General features: G+C 29.0%; 1 protein-coding gene across 4 annotated transcripts; it reads right to left on the bottom strand.

Moving 5' to 3' along the window:
• Nucleotides 1–286: 286 nt before the first annotated feature.
• Nucleotides 287–24684, bottom strand: LOC143071764 (uncharacterized). Of its 4 annotated transcripts, none has more exons than XM_076246325.1 (12): nt 24532–24684; nt 24061–24321; nt 14208–14424; nt 11918–12154; nt 10916–11034; nt 9811–9964; nt 8253–8305; nt 7822–7919; nt 7250–7499; nt 6088–6171; nt 4688–5770; nt 287–3539 (listed from the first exon to the last, which is right to left on the bottom strand). In XM_076246325.1, the coding sequence occupies exons 1-12, from the start codon at nt 24550–24552 to the stop codon at nt 3243–3245; spliced, it is 2874 nt and encodes a 957-aa protein (XP_076102440.1). In that variant the 5' UTR covers nt 24553–24684; the 3' UTR covers nt 287–3242. The 4 variants fall into 4 exon arrangements, with proteins under 4 accessions (XP_076102440.1, XP_076102441.1, XP_076102442.1 ...); XM_076246326.1 differs by having other exon boundaries at nt 7259–7499; XM_076246327.1 differs by lacking the exon at nt 6088–6171.
• Between the last annotated feature and the right edge of the window lie 125 nt (nt 24685–24809).

Here is a 24809-nt window from a genome sequence, read left to right as displayed (position 1 = left end):
AAATATTATGTGCAGTATAAAATAAAAAATTTTCAACCCTTTGCTCAACATGTATTGGAAATGAAGATGAATACATTTTGGTCATGTGGTGATGGAAGTCCAATGACAGATTCAACCAAAAAGCGTATCCCGGAACTGCCATATTGCAGTAGGCAAGACAAAAAAGAAATTGCCATAAAACTGATGTTATAAAAGGTTTGTACAAATAACAAACATCAACTGATGTTCAATAAAAAGAAGAATTTTGAGTGTTTACTAAGTGGCATTGTAATAAGAAACTGACAAGTTTTGTTGTTGATAGCTGTATTTAAAATCACAGGTATCTCAATAAACTATAGTAACATATAAAATATACATAATATAATTAACTGATGATTTAACATTGAGATGATTATAATGGTAATGTGTCAAAATTCTTTGTAGAGAAAAATGTCTATCCTTGAGATCTAAAAGTATACCAAACTTTTAAGTGATGCAAATATTTTAAATCTGCACCAAATGTTAATGTATATTAATCAAATTTAGGGTCGAGTCTAAGATTACTGTTTTTAAATTTAACAAATTTGTAATAGGATCACAAATTTCTGTTTGGAACAATTAAAACAGAATTTGGTTCAAATTTATAAGTTTTCTGCTTACTTGAATTATCTTCTATTTTCTCAAATAATTCATATATGATTTGCATATCTATAGATACTTGAATTAGATTGGTTAATTAGAATTTTTTTTTCTTGGCTTACACTTCGATTACCATGTTTCCAAAACTCTTTTTGTAAGTCGTAACCCTTCACTGTGATCTATTCAATCCGCGAAATTTCATTAATTACAACTCTGATTCTATATAATGTAAACCTATTTACGAACAGAAATGTCCATAAGGGCACAAAACTATCAGAATATTTTCTTCTTCTGACAAAACCTTTCCAAGCTAAGAAATAAAAATAAAACCCATATGACCAGAGATCAGTATAACTTTGAAGACCCATTTAAACCTGAGAATTTTGAAACATTACCAGTAATCGGAATTGTTTCTGACTACAATGTTAACTGATGTATTGCTATATATATTATGCCTTACAAAAGTCTTTAAATAAAATTGAAAAACTGCATTGAAATAAAATGAACACAATTTTATAGTTAAATGCAATATAAAATTATAAAGATCACCCATGTAGAAATATTAATGTTCAGCATGTATGTTATGAAAATGGAACCTTGACAAATTCGGGTATCTACATGTAATATCCACAATCTTCATTTTAAACCAAAATTTCTAACCAGGAACGTTTTATTATTTTATGCCATTTTTTTCTTTGAAAGCGATGTTTGTATATACACATTTAAACATTATACACTCTATGTGCTTAAAGTTCAATTTCAAATATAAAATTTAAAGACATTATAGAGTAATGTGTTTTCTTCTCTACAACTGAAAATAGGAACAATCGTTAGAATTTGGTCTCAGTATCTCTGAAGATATTTCGACATTCCCTTGTGTCTATTTTGGATATTAACTATCAAATTAAAACATTTCATTCATACGGAAAGCATAAACATTGTGGTTTCACAATACATTCTTTGTACTGAACCAAAAAAATAAATAAAAGATACAAAACTGCATTTTGCATAAATTCTACAAATAAATTAAAGGCACTTAACAAATACAATTAACATAAAATATACAAAAAGTATCTGCTTTTGTGTCAGAAATGTAACTTAATTTTCCATTTTACTTGTAACAATTCAACACATGTATATATATCTGGGGAAAAAATCATAATGCATACCCTAGCTTGCACATAAAAGTAATGGATTTCATATATAATGTAGAGACAACTCAAATACAAGAACTTTTTATTTCCTTGTAAACTACAACTTAGTGCTAATTTATTTGAATATTTCTGTGGATTGAGTTTATCTTAGGTACTTATTCTACAAGGGACCTAAAAATAGAAAATCGACTATTGTGAAAAAATCAATACTTAGTTTTTCTTTCAAGGATACTAATTTAACTAGTATGCACAGGCACTTTTCTCAGAAAAAAAATAGTGTATACATTGTACCTTAATATTAAGGTAGAGGTATATGTGATTTTTTTTCTGAGACAAATGCCTGTGCTGGTATGGTAGATTTGCAGTACTGTTAGAATATTTTTATAAATAATCATGACTGAACAATAATGTCATATCATAGTGTTTGCTCCATCTCAAACACAAACATAAACAAAAAATATCTAAACACAAAATATTTGTTGTAGTTGGACATAAATAAAAGTTCTTACTTCATTTGTCTTACAGTATCACATACTAAATTTCATACCGGTATACAAATAAATATTACCCAATTATATTACAATCTCCCCTTTACAACCTTTTTATTTTACATCAACATTTCAAAAGTGAACATCTACTCTCTTATTGTTTGAAAGGTCTAACATTCTTTAACACTGCATAGAAAAAATATAATATTGACATCAATAACTCTAACTGAGAAATTTTTGTGTTGTTTTTATATATATATGTATATATATTGTGACTGGATGTGTATTGCATAAGTAAAATCTTGTATTCAAAATTATGCTAGCATTATCTGAATGCAGCAAATTTAAGTGGCATTCTTTAAGGTAGTCAATCACATTTAATAATAAATGCAGACAACATATTCAAAATTAGATGCATGCATGAGCTTTAATGATTGGATTATTCATTTCCTCTTTTTTCCACTGATGAAAACATAGATTAAATTTCAGCTTTTGCAGCAAGGCTGAGAAATCTTTGTCCTCTAACATGTAAGTCACTGTTAAGTGTGACCAAATGCTGTGACCAATATTATTACAAGTTAACAACAAAAGTAGTTCCCATCTCATTGTATGTTTGTTGTATAAAAAACCATGTTGCATAATACACAAAAGTGGAAGTGATCGATTGTAAAGAGAAGGCTTTTGTAGAAGAATTTAAATGTGATATTTAAGTAGTTATACATTGGAGAATCTTAAGAAAGGCTATTCACCCGTTTTGAAAAGATTTGAGATCCTACACAAAAAGCCAAGTGTTTAAACAACAATTCAAAATCCTAGTTTAAAAAGTTACACTGTTGAAGAGATCGTGTAATACCATTCTTAAAATGTTCTGTTAACAAATAAACCTAAAACTATATCTTATAGAATTTATAAAAATGCATGTTAAACAAGAATAACAGTTTAAACAAAATTTAACAAGTTATAATCATAACATCTTGTCCCACTACTTTGCATGTGCATAGTTATTTTTGTCTTTCGAATTGTTCATGTGAAGGGGCATCTGTGGCATAAACATAGGAAATGGCATTCTGGGATACATATTATGGTCTCTTTGCATCATTTCTTCCAAGGCGGCTACTTGTGTGGCTCGGATTTGTGCTTCATATAACTGTTGTAGTTGTGAAGGGAACATGCCAGGCTGTGGGACCGGTGACCGTAGAAAATGTTGTGGGAATGCTGGGTGAACGGGTGATATCACAGAAGGCTGACTGCAAGGGGATGTCGTCTGCAAAATGTCTCCCTAAAATAAAATAACACTGATTTTAAATATTACAAAAACATTGTTTAAACTTGAACTAAAATTTTCAGTTCTTTTGATACTAAATCTGTAATGTAAAATAATCATACACTGTATTCACAAAACTTTCATCATGATTATAGTGAACTCATACCTGCCAATTTTCAAAATGCCAATGGGGATTTTCAGTGCAAGATGGCTGTCAAAGTGCTACAAAAACCTTTAGCATGTTTATAGGGGTCTTCAAATTAATATTAATGACATTTATTTGCTTCTTCATACATTTACAATCATGGTAACCCATGGTAAAATTGATTGGTTTATTTGAAATTGTGGACAAAATTGCACTTTCAAAATTTCAAATTCACCTGCAAATAGTAAGAGTTGGCAGGTATGTCAGAACTCCAGGTTAAAAATTTTAGTTCAAGCAAGATATTTAATTTACCTTTAATAATCAAATCAAACTTACAGGTATTTTAACATTACACAAATGACCAGAGGCGGATTTAAGGGGGGGGGGCAGGGGGCCCGGGCCCCCCTTTTTTAGAAAAATTTTGGTTGGTTTTATAGGGAATCACTGAAGCGTGATGGAATCGGACCCCCCCTTAGGCAGTCAGTGGGCCCCCTCTTATGAAAATTTCTAGATCCGCCACTGATGACTAACATTTTTCTTTTGGTGAATAGCAAGAAACATGTAATAAATTTATTTTGAAGTTTATAACTAGCAAATAAACATACATTTATGTTTAAATATTGACAAATGATTGGGGAACTGTTTTTTTTTTTATTATTCCCCTAGCAACATCAATTTCATGTCAATGAAACTTTCAAATTGCATTCAATTTTCAAGACTTTTATCTTTTAAAAGTACAATATTATAAAATAAAATTAACATACTGATTAATGTTACTTGTCTAAAGTTAAAATTATTTTGTACTTGTCTTAAAATGTTTACAAATAATTGCATACATGATGATGTCATGATGTTTACAAATATAAATGTCATACATGTTTTCAAACCATATCCTTTTGTGTTTCTATTTGATGTCATTTTTTTTAGTTTAGTTGTATGGCTTCTGTCTCATTTAGATATACTCCACAGTTTACAGATAGATCAATTCAAATTATATCATATTTATAAATAGAAATACCTTTGATGAAGAATGACTCGAGGAGGAGCTGAACACCGGAGATTTATTACTGAACACATTACTTGGAGATGAACTTCTCTTGGAGAAAACCGGTGTCTTCAGTATATTAGCCATAGAATGTTTAGGTAAGTTCAAGGTCATTTCTGACCTCTGGGATTTCACTGAACTGTCTTTAGAACTTGAAGAAGAGGACTGCTGCCGTAACACGTTATTATCTGAATTGCTTTCACTTTTTTTGCATAAAGTTTTCATACTGAGATCCTGAGGCTGGTCATCGTCTGTTTTTGTTTTTGAGTTCACAGATGTTTCACTATCTTTTCTCATTCTCTTTGAAGATTCAAAGTCAAACAATAATGATTTATTTGATGAAGACTTAGAATGACTTGGAATGTCATACTTCGGTGAATACATAGATTCATGTGACCTTTTTTGATGTGCATGAGCTGGCGGGGTAATTGGTGACTTGCCAGGCAGTTGTGATGGCATATGTGATGGCATATTGCTGTGATGATTATTAGTGTGAGCTGGTTGCTGAAATAATGCTAGGGCTGCCATTTTGTCTTGCTCAGTTGTGAGAGATGAAGGATGAAATGATTTAGGCAACCCAGTAGGACTTCTTAAAATGTTAGGTCGATGAACTGGTTTAGCTGCCGGTATGTTGGGTTGAAGGTATTGCTGCATTGCCATTGGTAGTTGATTAATTATCGGTAATCCAAGAGGATGCATAGCTCCTAATTGCACAAATGGATGAGGATAAAACATTTGTTGAGAGGGATGATGAGGCCCACAAAGGGATATTGCTGGGTTAGGTTGAGATAATATCTTGTTAGCACTAGTTGATTGCACATCTGGAGGTCGGAACAGTTTTGATTGGTTTGCCACATGCTTTGTTGGCGATGCCAATAATTCTGAAGGTTCTTTCTTAATATGAGTTATATCTATCTTTGCTTCACAGACATTTTCACTTGTTTCCTCTGTCTTTTTATTCTCCTTCGATGATTCCACTTCTGATTTGAACTTGTTAGCCATTGCATTGTTGAGAATATTTTTAACTGTTCTTGGGTTAGAACTTCCTCTTTTGACCTAAAATTATGAGGGAATTATTTTAGAAGTTTGAACATCATGGTAATACAATTATCTAAACTATAAAAAGCTTTGTTTTCATTGCTATGTGTACCATCAAAATGACAAGGGATTGACAAAAAGGATAAGATAGAAACTGTAGACATCATCATTGTTTGTGATTTTCAAATGCTATTTAATTTTAACTTTTATCCTTGATAAAAAAGAAAAAGGAACATTTAAAAGTATTAAAATGTTTGCTATTTTCAAGTTTATTCAATCGAATTATAAAATTATAAAATTTCAATTATGTAAAAAACAAACAACATTGAAAGTACCTTATCTCTATCTTTGGCCTTCTGATTTCTTAATTCTTCCCATTTTAATGCTTTTTCTTGTAATTTTAACTTAAATCTTTCTCTCTAAAAGAGAACAATAAACATAAATTAACAACAGATACATCGTTAAGTTATGGTAATAATATAATTTTTTAATGAACTTCATCATTCAAAACATTTACATTACTAAATATATATTTATTCCTGTCTTGAAAAAAACTTTTGTTAAATGTATTACTTCTCACTTTTGTAGAAAATCATAATTTCATATGAATTTCAATGATTTAGTCCGTAAAATAAGACTTTTTTTTCAAATCAACGGGAAAAAATGAAAAACTTTTTTCTAATTGGAAAAAAAAAACTTAATCATGAAATACCGATTTCAGTACATTCTGTTTTGAAATAAAATTTCTATAACAAATAGCAGTAAAAGTTTTGTATTATCAAATTTTAGAAATGAACATTCTTAATAATGTTAAAATTCTATGTAGGAAATAACTATTGTATTTCAAGCTCCGACGGTATCAATTGGTGATTTGGTGGTCAAAAATTAAGTTTACTGGCAGGCTTAGAGGAGACAGTAAATTGGTATTTGCGACCATCAAATCACCAATTTATGTCGTCGGAGCTTAAAATATAATATTGTTATCTCCATTCTAATGAAACTGACAGAACACAATGTTAAACCATGTATTTAAAATCTGTTATATATTGTCTGCCCTTGCACGTACATTCCATTATTGAAAATAAGTGACGTTATCCAATCAAAACATAACGTTACAAACATAGTTGCATTCGAATGAATCTAGTGATTGAGAGGTTAACATTTTATGTTACTACAGTAGTGTTTCATATGCCTCAACTTCCCATTGGGGTATCACATAATTAGTCACATGATAAGTCAACATATTGTAAAGACATCTGTTTTATGTTGAAAACTATGTTGATCTTTGGATGTCATTCCGATTTTTGTGTTGGGTTGTTGTCTAATGTTGAATACTGCATGTTGACCTCTGGATGTCCTTTTTTTATTTTGTATGGTTGCTTTTTAAATTTCAAGACTAGGTTAACCTCTAGTTGTCTTTCTAGTTTTTGTTTTTTTCAGTTGTGTTGCTGTCTCATTGATGAGTATGATACTCATAAATATCTCTCAATATATTACCAAATTTACCCGTTTGATACGGTTCATCAATTTATCTTCTGACACGACTGTTGGAGATTCTTTCTTAACCTCTATTAGTGATTCCGTTGTCTCTGTCTTTTCTGGGGTTGTTTTCTTTTCCTTGTCTTTTGGAGGCCTTCCAAGGGGTTTTCCTGGAGGTCTACCAAGAATCTTAGATTTTTTGGATTTCAGTGGAAGAGGTCTGTTAGCCAAGTCTCCTCTAGTATGTCTCTCATAAGGCAACAGAAGTCTTAAAAAAGGAAAAATATATATGTTACAGCATTAATTCAAAATTAAGGTGTGATCAATACATTGTACTTCAAAGATTGATTGATTGATTTTTGGTGTTTTAACACCACTTTTAAGCACAACTGTTAGGCTATTTGTTGGCAGCCAATTTTTATTGGTTGAGGAAGTTGGGGATACTTCAAAGAATAAAATCATTTATTAATAATAAATTTACATCAGATTATAAACTATGTAAACCAGAGGTTGTAATTTATGAGAACCTTCAAGAATTTTTTTGTTATTTAAAAAAAACAAAAAATCATTCATATTACTAAAATACTTACTTTTCATAATGTCTTCTAGTACAGGTGGCAGCACTAGTGCTTCCTGGGTTTCCTCCAAGTATGTCATATAAATGTTTCCACATTCTTTTCTGTGTAATCTGTGGAAGAAAAAAAGAAATAATTTAAGAATAATCAAACATGAGCTAATACACAGAGCTATTGAGTTCCAAATGAAAAAAAAAACGATTTTTTTTCTATCCACTGTCAAAATTCATATTATTATTATCTATATTTTATAAATATAAATATAATCTTATGTTATCTTTCTAAAAAATATTGCATTTATAAAGATTCTACGACTGCATATGATGAGATATTTCTCCATTTGAGATATAGATTTTCAAATTTAAAACGTGAGGCTTGTTGATCCTTTTAGAGGAGTACAAAATTGGTAATTTAGCTGTAATAGAAATAAATGAAGGTTGACTTACAGCTGCATATCCACCAATCTTCATAGCATGAGACCAAAACATGTACAGATCGACTGAAATAAACCATGACAATTACATTATATAACATGAGACCAAAACATGTACAGATCAACTGAAATAAACCATGACCATTACATTATATAACCTGAGACCAAAACATGTACAGATCAATTGAAATAAACCATGACAATTACTTTATAAAGCATGAGACCAAAACATGTACAGATCAACTGAAATAAACCATGACAATTACTTTATAAAGCATGAGACCAAAACATGTACAGATCAACTGAAATAAACCTTGACAATTACTTTATATAGCATGAGACCAAAACATGTACAGAATACTACAGATCAACTTAAATAAACCATGACAATTACATTATATAGCATGAGACCAAAACATGTACAGATCAACTGAAATAAACCATCACAATAACATTATATAACATGAGACCAAAACATGTACAGATCAACTGAAATAAACCATGACAATTACTTTATATAGCATGAGACCAAAACATGTACAGATCAACTGAAATAAACCATGATAATTACATTATATAGCACGAGACCAAAACATGTACAGATCAACTGAAATAAACCACGACATTTACATTATATAGCACGAGACTAAAACATGTACAGATCAACTGAAATAAACCATTACTATTACATTAAATAGCATGAGACCAAAACATGTGCAGATCAACTGAAATAAACCATGACAATTACATTATAAAGCATGAGACCAAAACATGTACAGATCAACTGAAATAAACCATGACAATTACATTATATAGCATAAGAACAAAACATGTACAGATCAACTGAAATAAACCATGACATTTACATTATATAGCACGAGACCAAAACAGACCAAAACATGTACAGATCAACTGAAATAAACCATGACAATTACATTATATGGCATGAGACCAAAACATGTACCGATCAACTGAAATAAAAAATTACTTTATATAATCTTATATAGGGACCATTTCTTTTGCAATGAAGTCATATTATAATTCAAGTACTGGTAACAAAACCAACTGTATTAGAGCAAGAAAAGTCAGAAAACAATTACTTCATAGATGTATTGATAAAGGTTATAATTATACTGTCCATGTTCAATCATTGACTATTTTTTTTAATTTTATTTTATAAATATTGATTCACTAATTTACAATTTGAAGCAATACTTAGAAAAGTGATTTTTTATGTGTAGATTTTTTTTTAATATTTCACAAGATTTTGTCTTCCTGTATGATGTTGCTTTGTATGAAATCTACTGTGAAGTATAGAAACTGATATCATGTGTAGAACGGCAAGATTTTTTATCATCAGGTTCGGTACATTGAGCTTGCTTTCAGTAAATGCAAGCATTCTTTAATTCAACCATTCAACTTACTCTGTTTAAAACCAAGAGAAGGAAATCTACCAATTTGGACTATTTCTCTTCTTCATCAACTTAAGAACATTTACTCTGTTTGAAACCAAGAGAAGGAATTTTATTGATCAGAGTATTTCTCTATTTTATGAACTTGTCAATACTTACTCTGTTTAAAACCAAGAGAAGGAATTCTACCAATTGGACTATTTCTCTTCTTCATAAACTTGTGAAGACTAAAAAGGAATTCCTGTTCATCTTTACTAACTCTCATTTTATCAATTCTAAAACCATTTCTCAAAGCTGATTCTCTTTTCCCAGTCTGAAATATTACAGAATATATATTAGAAGTCAATCATTACATAAAGATTATTTGATTTTGAAATGTGGTCTTACTCAAAAGCAATGTTCTATTGTTTCTATTTGCTGACACAAAACACCAGGCAAATGAGCCTTTGTGGATGGAAAAAAGATGAAAACAAGTCTTCCAATGCTTTTAGCATTATATAATGGGCTATTATAATTGGTAAATAGCTATAAGTATATTTTTTCTCCAGTTTGTTAAAATATTGTGCATCAGGCTTATAATTAAAAATTAAATTGTCATTATTTTATTTCAATTGTTACTATATGTACATACACAGGTTTATCTCAATATTTATTTCATTCATGATTAAGAATAAATGTTGTTGGAAATGATGCTCTTACATAAATTAATCTTTTATCTGTACTGTGCGGAAGAATAATATATTATATTTCTGTCAGGGTTATCTCCCTTAATTACTATACCAGAGATGGCATTTATCACATATTTGAAATGAACCTTCATTGCATAATGAATTATTATGGCATCATATAACTCTGGTAGATATTGAAGACACCATTTGCATGGTGAATTGATAGTTAAATATTAAGTTAAAGCTTTGAAAATAATTTAGCTCCAATGATTTTTTTTTGACAAATCAGAATGGAATACTTTTTAAGATTCTTCCTTTTAACTATGTACTTCTTTCACTATTTATACAACATGTATTTACCATATACTGTAGATTCATTATTATTAGTTGGATACCACTTTTTGTGGGTTTTGTGGGTACTAGTTAACCACAAGTTCATATGTTAAACCAATTGCACATTTTTCATAAGCTTTGTATGCAGAGTTATGTAAAACCACGAAATCAAATATCAATAAAAATGCAAGTTTTCCTCAATCCACAAAAATAAATATATCAACAGTACAAGTTTTAAAAGGTGTGTTCTAGTATGGTCTTACCTTTTCCTTTGGGGCAGTTGGAATGGAATATTCTGAGGAGACATCATTACTGTCAGATTCTCCGTTCTCTCCAATTATAGATGATCTTTTTCTTCTTTTTCTTCCTTTCAAGTTTGGTGCTGAAATTGAAATCAAAAGCATAAGTACCAATAAATTTTATGAATATATACAAATATTGAAGGAGTTCATGGCTCATTTTTAATTTTATCGTTTGCCATATCTTAAAGTGACTGTAAATCTGACATTGAACAGTATTGAAGGTTTGTTTACACATTTAAAACTGTTGTCTATTGCATATTCATTTTCCCTATTTTAGATTCACAAAATAAAATTCAAAAGTAAGAGTAGTGATAATATCTGCATTTCATAAATTACCTTAAATCAAAACATTAACCTGATACTGAGCAAACAAACTGACAGATGTACACACCCGAACATATAACGTCCTCCTAATTCTTAGGCTGGGCATTAAATTGGTTTTGCATAATAACTCAAAGTAAAATTATTGATTGACTGTTGGTTGTGACTCTTGAGTCAAACACTCATTGCTCTTATTCATAAATGTTGCATTCCAAGCATAGGAGAAGCAAAATGTAACTCAAAGTATTTTGAATCCTTGAACTCCAGTACTCATGGCAAGCTTATTACAGGGTAGCAATAGGGGTATCATCAAGACAAATGACAGTAAAAATTATTGCCAAATGATGTTACCGTAACAGTAATTTTGGTGCACAATAATAAAATGTACACTTTCTTTTAGACGTTAAAGAAATCAACTGATTTGACACATCAAGTTAAATTTTTCCATAAAAATGACGCTAACAATAATTATATGAGACATCTGACCAATCATGATAAGGATATTTTGACAAATCACAGAAAAATTTCAACCAATTTGACCCTTAGTATGGTAGCCAAAAATGACCGTTTGACTTCTGATGGTAAAAGGCATTATTACCCTCATATTACTTAGAGAACATCAATACATGTTAAAATATATACCTAGATGTTCACAATTTATTTCTAAAGTTTCAAGATCAGCATCATAGAATGTTTCTCTACAGAACATGATTCTATTGTCCTTTGACTTTGATATTATTCCACCTATGGCACAAATTACAACACTCTTCAACCATTTGTCTTTAACATGCTCCAGTCGTCTCAACACAGCTCTGTATCTGCAGTATTGTGGATAACTCAAAATCGTCAGATTTGTGGACGTCTCACTTATCTTGTGACCTACAGAAATAACAGAATATTTAATTTTTATAGTTGATTTTTTAAGAGACATATACTCTCACAGTTTTTAGAAATGGATATTTTCAAAATTCAGATGCAAAGTTTACATGTTCTTGTTTCATAAAGGTTGCAGAGATGGAAAATGTATCTCTATTGTTCTTTCTATTCATTCCATCTGTTGATACAGTTGAGCTTTTCATGTTGTCAGGTTTCATGGGCTCCTCTTTTTTTAATATACCTTGGAGTTCGGTATTTTTGTAAAATACTTTTTTTCATAAATCAAAACGAAAATTGATTGCTTCATGGTCTAAGATTATTTTATCTTATTCTGCTTTATTTCTGCTTACATTAAAAATGTTTTTTCTTTCAGCATAGATAAATTAGTAATAAATTAAAAGTTCCATCCTAAAGACTGATGTTCATTTAAAAGAAAACACAGAGAAACATATAATTGGTCTGCAACAAGTTTTTTCTTTATCTTAAAACCTAACTGAAGTGCCATTTAATGTACTTTTAGTGGTGATAATGTTGTAGTGTTTTAGTCATATCACGATAAATAAACTTTTACAGTTTTACATGACTTCATACATATATATTTTATATAATCCAAGGACATAAGCAATTCTTTTAATGTTATCCTGTGACCTCTAATTATTGATCTGTTTGAAATATTGATGCAGCTCTTTAAATCAGCCTCATAATGAACTTTGGAATCATTATTTTTTTTTAAATGTTTTAAAACATTATTTTATATTTCTTATTAATCCCTAATTAGGTGCCCCACACTTACTAAATTGATTATTTTTCACAACAAATTTGACAAAAATCATTAGTATTAATGCCCTTCAGTTATAAAATGACAAGCTGTACACAGTCACTGCATTTGTATTGTAATTAAAATATGCAAATAATTCACAAATAGTTATCCCCTGAATGACAAATCACAAATATGTATTTTTAATTCATGTGGATATTAAAATTACTATATTATGTCCATTGATTTTTTGATTTTTTTTAAATCTATCTTTTATCCTTATTTCTGTTCATATCTCTATTACTTGTTGTAATCTACAAATGTTGATACATGATAAAAACAAAAATGGTGTAGAAAGAGGGAGACCATATCAGTAATTTAATTTAAATGGACTCTGAATTTGTATAAACCATGCAGCCAACATCAGATGACTGTCTGCTTCATTTGAACTTATGATTTTAATGTATTGTATTTTTTTGTCCTCTGAACATAGAATTGATCATAATTTATGCTATACGATCTATGAATAATAGCCACGTTATGTATGTGCCTGTCCCAAGTCAGGAGCCTGTAATTCACTGGTTGTCGTTTGTTGATGTGTTATGTATTTGTTTTTCCTACATTTTTTTGGCATAAATTTGGCCGTTTTCTTGTTTGCATTGTTTTACATTTGTCATTTCAGGGACTTTTATAGCTGACTATGCAGTATGGGCTTTGCTTATTGTTAAATGCTGTACAGTGACCTATAGTTGTTAATTTCTAAGTCATTTGGTCTCTTGTGGAGAGTTGTTTCATTGGCAATCATATCACATCTTCTTTTTTATATTAATTAAAAAGAGCCTCCTGCAGAGGGCTTTTGCACTGGTAACCAGTTACAAAACTATCTTAGCATGACACTTTATATAGAATACAGCAATTTTTCTCAGTAATGACCTTTAACTCTCAGGTGTGGGAGTTCACATTATTAAATTTTTTTTAAATTCTGCATTAACTTCCTCAATCATGACAATACTCTCAGATGTGGGACTTCACATTTTTGTAAATGACTTATGCATTGACTTTCAGTCTCTTAATTACTCAATTTAAATTTAGGATTTACTTAAGGATACCATTTGATGTGGTTAACGTTACAATAGTATCTTATCATTATCTTCATCTAATGAAACATGAAGAAGTATCAGTTACTTATACATTCTCTATCATAATTGACATTTAAAAGTATGATCAATTATAACTATCTCCTATATAATTGATGTGCAAAATATATACTATCTCCTATATATTTTGCAATTCTTTTACCTATGGCTTCTTTTTCTTTGTCCACATCACTAAAGTTCATTCCACAGTTACGAATGGTCATTCTCTGATCCAGCTCATCACTGTTAGTAATATCACCCTCCAGTTCATCTTCCTGAAATAGCCGCCGTCCCCAGGACCACCGAACTCCATCCTCTAACAAACAAACTAAATCCTCAGCCTTCAGTATAAGCTTCTCAGAAAATGCAAATAATTCATCCTGTAAAAATGAAATAATATAAAGACCATTAACATTATTAACATTATTACTAGAACACTTTTATGGTTTAGGGGCCAGCTGAATCCCGCCTTTGAGTGCAGGATTCTCTTGCTGTATTTAAGACTTAGCTGTTTTCGGATCTTGGGTTGGTACGTTGTCTCTTTAACACATTCCCTATTTCCATTCTCAATTTTATTTATTATGTATATCTTTCTATTCTAAATGGGGAAAACTAGGATCTACCAAAAATAGAGACCTCCAGCTTTCTTGTTTTGGAACAAGACAATGGGGATGGCCTGAGAAATATCATTCTGATTAGTGATATTTGTTTAACAGAGAAAACTAGGGTCTACAAACAAAAATAGAGACATCCAGCTTTCTTTTTTGGGGGATAAGACAATGGTGATGTCCTGAGAAATATCATTCTGATTAATGACATTTCTTTAACAATGGGGAAATAACTCCAAACATTAAAGATATGGCATACACATTTTACGTAACCTGAGATTTCTTATCAATTATAATACTTGTCAAATTATGTAACTTTGTGTCCGTTTGTTTTTCATGGTCAACAACTATGCCTAATCCTTAGTCAAACAATATATTGACCCCTAAAAAAATGAAAAATTCCACTGATGAATTTCATGTGGTTTAATTTGGAGTATGGTAAGCAAATTAAAAGAAAACAAGTTTTTCTCCTCCAAATTGCAACCAGTTCAATTTAATGAATAAATTGTGAAATATAATGAAAGAAACAGACTATAACACTGAAGATAGTAATCTAATTGATTTTGCTTGAGGAAATTTTAGCCAGATGTAAAACTTCTAAGTTGATGAAAATAAAATAATAAATTACCATTTTACAATTATTGGATCCTTATTTTACATACAAAAGAAATTGTACATATCTTATGTCAGCATTAATATATAATCAAAATTGTACCTTATACAAAGGAAAAGTTTAAAGGGCACATTTTATAAATATAAATTTGTATACAAGGGCCAATTATTCATTCAATCTTTTTTTGTATTCACCTATCCACCACTCTGTTTTTTTTTCACTATCAAAATTTAGATATCTTGTAAAAACCATAATCAACTAATTAAATTTCAATAAAATCTATTTTGTGTCCATAGAAACTATAATATCGGATATTGAGATAATTCAATATTTGATAGGATAATCTGTTCTAGAGGAAAAATAATTCTTTATCAACAGCTGAATGAATATCAACAGAAAGAATAATAAATACATGTCATATGTGTATGTGTGCCAGTGTATAGATATAATTAATTAAATAGATCAGAGTACCAGTCAGGCTATAAATCCCACATACAGGGAATCAGTCATTTTGGTTATCATAATATATACACTAAATTTCTGAATGAAAATATTCAAGTGAATAAGTTTGAATGACCATGAAAATTAAGATTTCAGATAAACAAATCCCTGTTTATATGACACTTTCTTTGTTGTATTGCTGTCTATATTTAAATAAACAAAGATGTTGTGTGAACATCAATAAGACAGCAACCCAACAGTACAACATTCAGGGTTTAATCATAGATGTAATATTACATCTATGGTTTAATTAATGTTATCTAAATGAATGAGTTCTAGAATATCCTGAGTCTAATCTTAATCTATCAGTCTATTAAAAATTATAGATCTAAACGTGAAAATACTTGTTGCTGCACTGCATGCCAATGGCATATCCGACAGGACATAAGTAAATCTGTACTTTTAAAAATAAAACCTTTACTGCTCAAAAATATAAAAGTAAGCAGAATGTTTAATGTTCAAAGATTGTTAGTTTCTGAGTGCTCTAAGTATTTTCAAATTAAATAAGTAGTTTGTTAAAGTGGAGAATTATTACATGTATGTAAATATACACAATGGAAGAATTGTGTTTCTCTTTTTTTGATTTTTACATAATGAAGGGTCTCACATCAGCATCTTATCTTGAGGTGCCAAAATATCTATGTATAGTTCCAGTTTTTCACACTGTCACACAGCTAATAAATTTGACATTTGTGAATTTCAGCCAATGAAGAAGATATTGACAACATTTTGCTTATAAATAAACAATTGATCATAGAAAAAAACCAGAGAACAGTAGATTTTTGTTATATTTACAACAGTATGTGTAATATTAATATGGCTTTACTGGGCATGGCCAATACCGACCATATTGAATGAGATTATTTACTTATATAAAGATGTTTAAATATCATCAATTTAACAAATTGTTTAAAATTCAATTAAGGTATGGGGCAACTCTGTGTGACCTTTAAAAACTGAATCTATTATCTCTCTACTTAGGTAAAACTTTCATAAATAAAGTAAAACTTTCATATATATAGTATAATACTTTCATATATGTACTGTATACTAAAACCTTGAAACCAAGTTACCAAGGTCAATGAATTTGACTTCAATTTGAAGAATAATTATCAGAGGAAAAGTATGGTAGTTATTACTGAAATAATTACAGCTAATAAATCAGTAAGATAAACATCATTTACAATACTAGTATATCCATTCCTTTTAGAACCTGTGTATAATGGACAAACATCAGTTAAACTTTCAAAGTGTATTTTTCTTATTCATGATGTAATTATTTATACATTTACTTTGTCTATATAGATATACATGTGTTGGTATCATATTACTTTCAAAAACATAAAAATAATGAGACCTAACAGTAAGGAATTGTGACACACAAAAGTTGATACATAGACTGATGCTTATCATAACGTGCACTTACATAAAGTGTTTAACATTATCAAGTATGTACCACACTGACAATATTCTAAATCTAAAAAGTTTTATTTAATTAACTCTATCACTTTATATATACGAAAATTATTTCGCAAATATATTCATTTTCCAGAATATTTATCTTGGAGTGTAGATTATTTAAATTGTAAATTTCAATAGAAATATTGTAGAATTAGATAAAATCTGTCTCAGGTAAAAGGACAGGTAAAATCTCACCTTGTTATCTTAAACATTTACATTTATCAATTGTTTGATAGGTTAATAGTTACAAGTTTTATTATACCTTTTATTTTACATGTTAAAATCCTATTAAAATCATTACTAGACTGAAAAATAAAATAAAAGCTGTTGGGAGTGCATTTTGACTTAATTCAATATGATGCATAAAAAAATGAATAAATATTAGTAAATTCAATTATTTGTTCTAGATTATTAAGGATTTTGCAGACTGGAAGACTTTACTCATTAAATTTTGAAAATATTAACGAAAAAAAGTCCTTTTCTACTATACTTTGCATTTTTTGCATTTTAAACACCCTTGTGGAGAGGGGACTCATTGGCAATTATACCATATTTTCTTTTTTATATAAAAGAGTTACTCTAACAATATACATCTAGTTGAAGCAAAAAAAAAAATAAACCACATGGCACAAGCATAAAGTTTGATTCAATATAAACTATCTTAATAAATTTACATGCCAAAATAAAATTTTTGTCAACTTACATTTGTTAACTATAGAATATTCTCCTAGGGAAAGACATGAGTATTCATCTTATTGTTAAAATGGTTTTATTATTATTTCTTGGTGGCTTATTTTCTTGTGTTTTTCGCAGATTTAAATGACCCTTGAATTTCAGCGATTTACTAAGTAGAAATTTCGTTTTACTTGTATGACGAATTCAGGTTCAAACCATGAAACCAAGTAACAACAAACAATCAAATTTTCCTGATTCAATGAAAATTGCTACCAAAGAAAATACATTATTCCACAGTTATACAAAAGAGGTACAAAAGGGAAATAACTCTTTGTTTATCTAGTTTCTATTAATTTTTATGCTCTTTTATTCAGATTTCTTTCTGGTCCATTAAAATTTTAGATTTTAAGTGTATTTTTTCAAATGAAGGAAACAAATCTGCTATCAAGATCACAGGAAATTAATCTAAAACATTTTTTTTAATTCAATACAGGCTACAACTACTTATCTAAAATTGTAACATTGTTTTTACTAAAACACTTAATATTATAATGTGCAGTTTAAATGACAGACATTTCCTTGAGAAAACAAGTTTATAACAGCTTCTAATTTGTTATAATTTCAGTTGTGCCGATGCACATAAGAATTTTATATCTATTAAGATTTCACCTAGTAATAAAACACATCCATATGTGACTAATCTCAGAATGATTTTATACGATGATCCGACATTTTAATCAATAGAACGCTTATTAACTAAGTCAAGTAAAACTGGAATTACTGTGTTAATTATATTAAAATAAAAAATTTAATGCAAAACAAAATTTTATTCTTACAGCTATGAAATCATTGCTATTGAATATGATTTTTAGCGGACTGCTACAAGACAAAATCAGATTGAATTTATTGAAATAGTTATGCCTTTGCACAAGAAGAATTAGTCAACTTTTCTCATCAACTGCCAGACACAAGGATATAATGGAATCAATAATTGGTAGAAATGTGAATGGCCAACAAGGTGTTAAGTTATTGGTAAAAACAGGAGAATCATATGTAATTTAATTAGTTAATTAAAGTTATTCTTCAAGATCACCTTTTAGTCACCGGATGATACATATACTTAATATTTTTTTATTGACTGGTAAGCGACTGTCATAAAAGGGGGAATAACTACTGTACCAGTTTTAAAAAGAGATTGCAGCATGACAGAAGTTGTTGTTAGCAGGGCTTCAGAAATTTAACAGTTTCTTTCAATTTTCCACTTAATTTTCATGGCTCACTATTCCTTATTCTGTGTCCAAGACTGTTTGTTCACCTCTAGATTTTTTAAGTGCTTTTCAAGTTGCTGATCATATACCACACATCTCATTTTTATCTCATACTTGTAATATTATTGTAATGAAAGTTTTCTGGAATCAAGTACAATAAACTTTCTGGTATTTTGTCACAATTGTCTAATAAATGTTGGAAACATTTAACAGGATGCTATCTAGATGTGTATTTTGGTCAAGGTCATATTTTTTATTTGTTTTCACACTTGTGCTTTGTGGCAACTGTTTAAATCAAGTTTTCGCTACTTCTCCTTTCATATTAATTAATAATTATCTATCACACATTTTTACATGTAACATAGATGAACTCAAAAGGACTTTTATGGCAAAATATCATATTACAAGAGCCTATAACTAGAGCTCTATAATGTTTGACCCTATATACTATAAACTGTATAAGAAGAAAATTGTCTGGATTAACACTTTCCATTTACCTAAGGCAGCAACCATTTGATTTTCTGGGGGGGGGGGGGGGGGGGGGGCTATGGTTTTTTTTGGAAAAAAAAGTTTGTTTCCAGTTTTTGGAGAAAAAAAAAATTTGTTTTTGATTCTGAGAAAAAAAAAATTGTTTGTTTCACCCTCAGCTGCCACTATATGTAATGCTGAAATTGAAAGAAAAAATTGTTTTCAACTTGTCGCGAAAAAAATAGATTGTTTTTCGCCACAGGCGAAAAAAAAAATTTGTCCAGAAAAAAAAACCATAGCCCCAGAAAATCAAATGGTTGCTGCCTAACAGGTTGTTTTCAAATTGATTTCTTCAAGTTTTCATTCATTTAAAATAGGACAATAGTATCTATTTACAATTCAAATGCAATTCTAGATTTTTTGCTCCAGGATTGATATAAAAAGAAGTTGTATCTTAAGAGTTATTAAAAGGAAACATCTATAAATGTAAGTGTTCATGTTGATGCGTCTTTTTTAAAGGGGAGTAACTCACTTAATACGACAAAAATCGAGATCTGGGATCAGCAGCATACAATTCAATTGAATTCAGTACTTATTTTATTATTAGAATCTAAAAACATACAGATATTTAAATTACATCTTTGTATTATTTTATGTGTAAAAAATAATTCAATTTTAAAGTTTAAATTTTAAATGTAGGTCTAAAGAAACAATTAAAATTGACTGGATGTCAATTATGCTATAAATTATGTTTCAACACATGATTACATTAGGAAATACCTTTAGGAAATTTACAATATTCACTATGTATCAGCACTGAAGCGTAGAAAACAACAATAACAAGCTTTAACCTTACACTAAGACACACTTGATAAAAGGATTCTACTTTGATACAAATCAGCCTTTTTTCACAAAGATATTGGCGATTTAATAAATATTGAAAGAAATTAAATGATTGCTATAAGAAAATATAAATATTGTACTTAATTATCTCTTGAAATTAAAACCAAAAAGATATAAATGTGTATAGTTCACGTTGGATCATCTTGTTGCAATCAACAATGAAGTAAAATTATTAAGATTTAGATGACGGTTAAACTTGTGTGAAAAACAAATATATTTCTGTGATACATTTTATCTTGACATTTTTTTTCTTCAGGGACATTCAAATGTCATATTCAAAAAAGCATTTTTTTTTTTTTGTGAAAACTTTATAAAGATAATAAAATTAAGGAGATATGCTATGTTTGCAAATAAGACAACTATCTACCAAAGTTCAAATTAAGTGGATGTACCGGTAAGAAATTATAGGTAACTGTACAGCCTTCAACATGTCTATTTTTAAAACCTATATAGTATATTAAGTAGATATATTAACACTCATGGTGCATCTATCTAATTCTGCATATATAATGGTAAATTACAATATGATTGATATGGCTTGTCAACTAGGCATTTTTTTCTGAATTTTTTTCCATAAAAGACGTGGAAACAGTCATAAAGAGAAACAAATAAATAAATACTATTAATCAAATATAAGCACAGAGGATTAATCATAGACTGACAGAAATCTGCACAGCTAATATTCAACTTTAATGTGACTTTTATCTTTTAAATTTGAATAAAGTGTTTTTATTGTTCACATTTTGATAAAAAGCACTGACAGTGAATAAGATCATCAAATAAGGAAACCCTAATTTCCCTTAAAGAGGGGGATAACTGGTGTACAGCGTGAAGGATTAAAACTCTTTCAATTTGACACTCATTTTATTTTAATGATGGTATTCTTTTGTTGTTAATTACTTGTATTGATTTTACAACAACAAATCTCAATTGCTTATATATAGGTACAGCTAAAACTGACTTATTTGTCAGACTAGGTGTGAAATCTTATGACCGAACAACATTAACCAAGCTTAATGAAAATCTCTTTTGCGAGGGATCCATTTAAAAAGAAAAGAAGTTGCACCTTATACATCTTTTCTTCTTCTTATATCTTGTCAAGATCAGGAATGTTTTGTTTATAAATACTTTAGGGGAAATCCAATTGTTTCTACTTTTAATCTGCAACTCTGTGCTTAAGTTCTATAGTAAATGAATAAACTGAACAGAAAAATTTTCATCACACAGATGTGCTGACGATTTTAGGTAATATTTACTTATTACAATAAACAATAGAATCTTTAATTTTGGGAGAAAAAATTATAATGTGCCCTGGCAGCAACTCTACTTCAAAGGAAATTACAGATTCAAAGTCCAATTGCAAAATGTATAAAGTTTTTATTTTATTAATCAATATGAAAAATGTTTCTATGTTACTTTTCTTATAAATCAAATTTGTATTAATTTACATGTTTCAGGTTTTTTTTCATATGACTCTGAATAAGGACTTTTGAATGTAAGTCTTTTTCTTCAGGCTGCATTTATCCAAATGCCTTGTCCTTATAGGCAAATGTTTTAGTCAATATAATATCAAATTACATGATGAACTATACAAACATATAACTTAAATCTTGTTTCTCAAAGTTAGGTATATTATAAATTAACTGTAAAGTCAATAAATCCTCCAAAGACACATCAACATTCATATGTTATCCTCATGTTAATTATTCAATTCTAAATCAAAACAGTTAAGAAATAAAAATCCATTATATTAGTGAAATAAAATATAAATTGGACATTATGAACAGTAATGATATAATAAGGTTTAAAGCTAAGATCAATGAGATATTTTTCATTTGTATTTATTTTATCGGGTTTATTGTCCAAATGAGAATTCAGATAAAGTTTACCTGTTGTTGCTTTCAATCTATTTTTAAGTGTATTTTATTATTCTCCTGAACATTCCTTTTGAAAACCCGATTCTTGATTTGAATGAGTATGTTGCTTGTGTCAACCCTTTATGCTGATTAAACCTCCATCTGATATTCATAACACGAATTACAATATTGTTTTTACTTAAATTCTTTTTTTTTTTTAATTTAAATCCTAACTTCATTTTATGATAAAGCATACTATTGTTAGAGTATTTAAACCTGGGGTAAATTATGAGAAGGAACTTTAATTTTCGATAAACAATTCTTAATTAAAAAATTTCCCAATAATTTTAGCAATTATGTTTAAACTGTTATAAAATACACACATGTGACCAAGTTAATCCCCACAGAGGAAATAATCAATGAACAAGATGTAAAAATTCAATATGGCTACATAAATTATCTTTACACTAGTGGTGTATATATTTACTACAGAAATTTCATAATTATCTCATATAGCATTTCATTTTCCTGTTACGCTTCAGCTGCTCAAATAAATTGCTCTATTCTCCAAAAATTATAAATAAAATAAAGACTTTATTTTTTTAAAAGCAACAAAAAGCAAAAAAGTATTTCTGGTTGATTAGAAATTTTGTACCACAGTAATTTGATGTTATATTGGGCTGTGTTATAATCTACAGTAAATAGATTTATCTGTTGTTTAGATAGATGAGGTATCCAGTGGGAAAACAGATGTTCAATTAAAAACAAAGCAGTTAATCTTTAATATTAACGAAAACATTTTTGATTCATTTTTATGATATATTACACAACAGTGAACGATGTACAAATGAACAAATTCATAAGTTTTAAAATAAAGCCTGCAGGTAAACAAATGAGTAATAAATATTTTTGACTAAGAAACATAACACTCTGTGATATATTACACATCCTGTTATTACCCCTAAGGTTGCCCTTATAATTTACCAGGGTCTGTTCTTAAGTCAACAAATTCCCAGTTAATGTAAAACCATCTCTCTTGACCCAGAATAATTGACATTTAAGTAAAATAATAAAAAACATAAATTTCTCAATGAGACAACTGATATAATGTGATATTTTTGCAAGAAAATATAGAAAATCAATAAAATTAAACTCTTGCACAATGATGATGAATTATATCCTAAATCAATGTGTAAACTAAGAAAATAAAATTGTGTATTCTATTAAGTTGTTAAATTCTTTAACAAATAAACCTTTACATATTTTATAACTGCCTGATTTATTGATATGGGGAAAACTGTGAGCTTAACGCCAGAGATCACCAGATAATATGTACTCTTCTTATAGTGATAAAACTTTTACCTTGATTAGCATAATCTTATGAAACATTTTTTGTTTAAATATCTAAGCTTTAAAAAGTTGAACTTAGGGAAAAGATTATAAAACTATTTTTGAACTATTATTTGAACATACTAAAGTTGATGTGTCAACTCTGGTAATAAATTAAATTACTTGAAAGGTAATTAAATATTTAAATAAAATAACCCAAAGGAGCCTGAGTATTTGAGCAATGAATATTTGTGGATAGTCACTCAAGTGTAAAATAGCTTTAATTTCCTGTTTAAAATCATCATCTAAAAAATAAAATAAAATAATTCTTTACCTCTCCATGTGTCTCCTGTCTCCCTTCTGGTGTGTGTTCCGGTAGAAAATAAGTTCGGACACTGGTCATCACATGGACATCTTCTTGTTGTTTTATAGAATAAATCATCTGAAGTTCACCAACACATACTGGGCTCAATTTACTTATCTTCATATAAAAAAATTCTCCAAGTGTCAAAATTTTATATTTTCCATCTTCTAAATATTTCAATGCTTTGTAAAAAGTATTTTGTGCATGTCTTCCACATGGCGCACCTACAAACTGAAATAAAGACATTTTGGCATTAAAAAAATTGCAACTTATTTACTCTATGTAAAATAACTCCACTAAATCGGTGATAAAATACTGCCACCTTCTAATCTAGGTCACTTCAATAAATATCAATTCTCATAAAATCAACTCACCTTTAAATTTTACGAAATATTAACAATAATACTGAATAATATATAAATAATAAAATTTCCTATTTACCTGTATATTATGTGTGTCCATTTCGCTAATTTTTTATCTTTTCATTATCGATATTTCTTGGCATGCACAACAGCAACAATACTTTATATTTAGGACCTAATTAGTGACGTCACATTGTTGAAGAGTTTCCTCATTAGCATAATTTATTCATGAAATAAAAATTCGATGAAAACATAATTTTAAATCAATTTTTCTGAAAAAAAGGCGTTGTAAATTATTACTAATGTATTTAAGAATATAACAAGATATCTTTTTGAAAATTTAAAACAAATTTGAAC

The sequence above is a fragment of the Mytilus galloprovincialis genome, chromosome 4, assembly GCF_965363235.1.
Source record: "Mytilus galloprovincialis chromosome 4, xbMytGall1.hap1.1, whole genome shotgun sequence".
In the NCBI taxonomy this organism is placed as follows: domain Eukaryota; kingdom Metazoa; phylum Mollusca; class Bivalvia; order Mytilida; family Mytilidae; genus Mytilus; species Mytilus galloprovincialis.
Note: the sequence above shows the minus strand (reverse complement) of the source record. Positions and strands in the feature narration are given on the sequence as shown.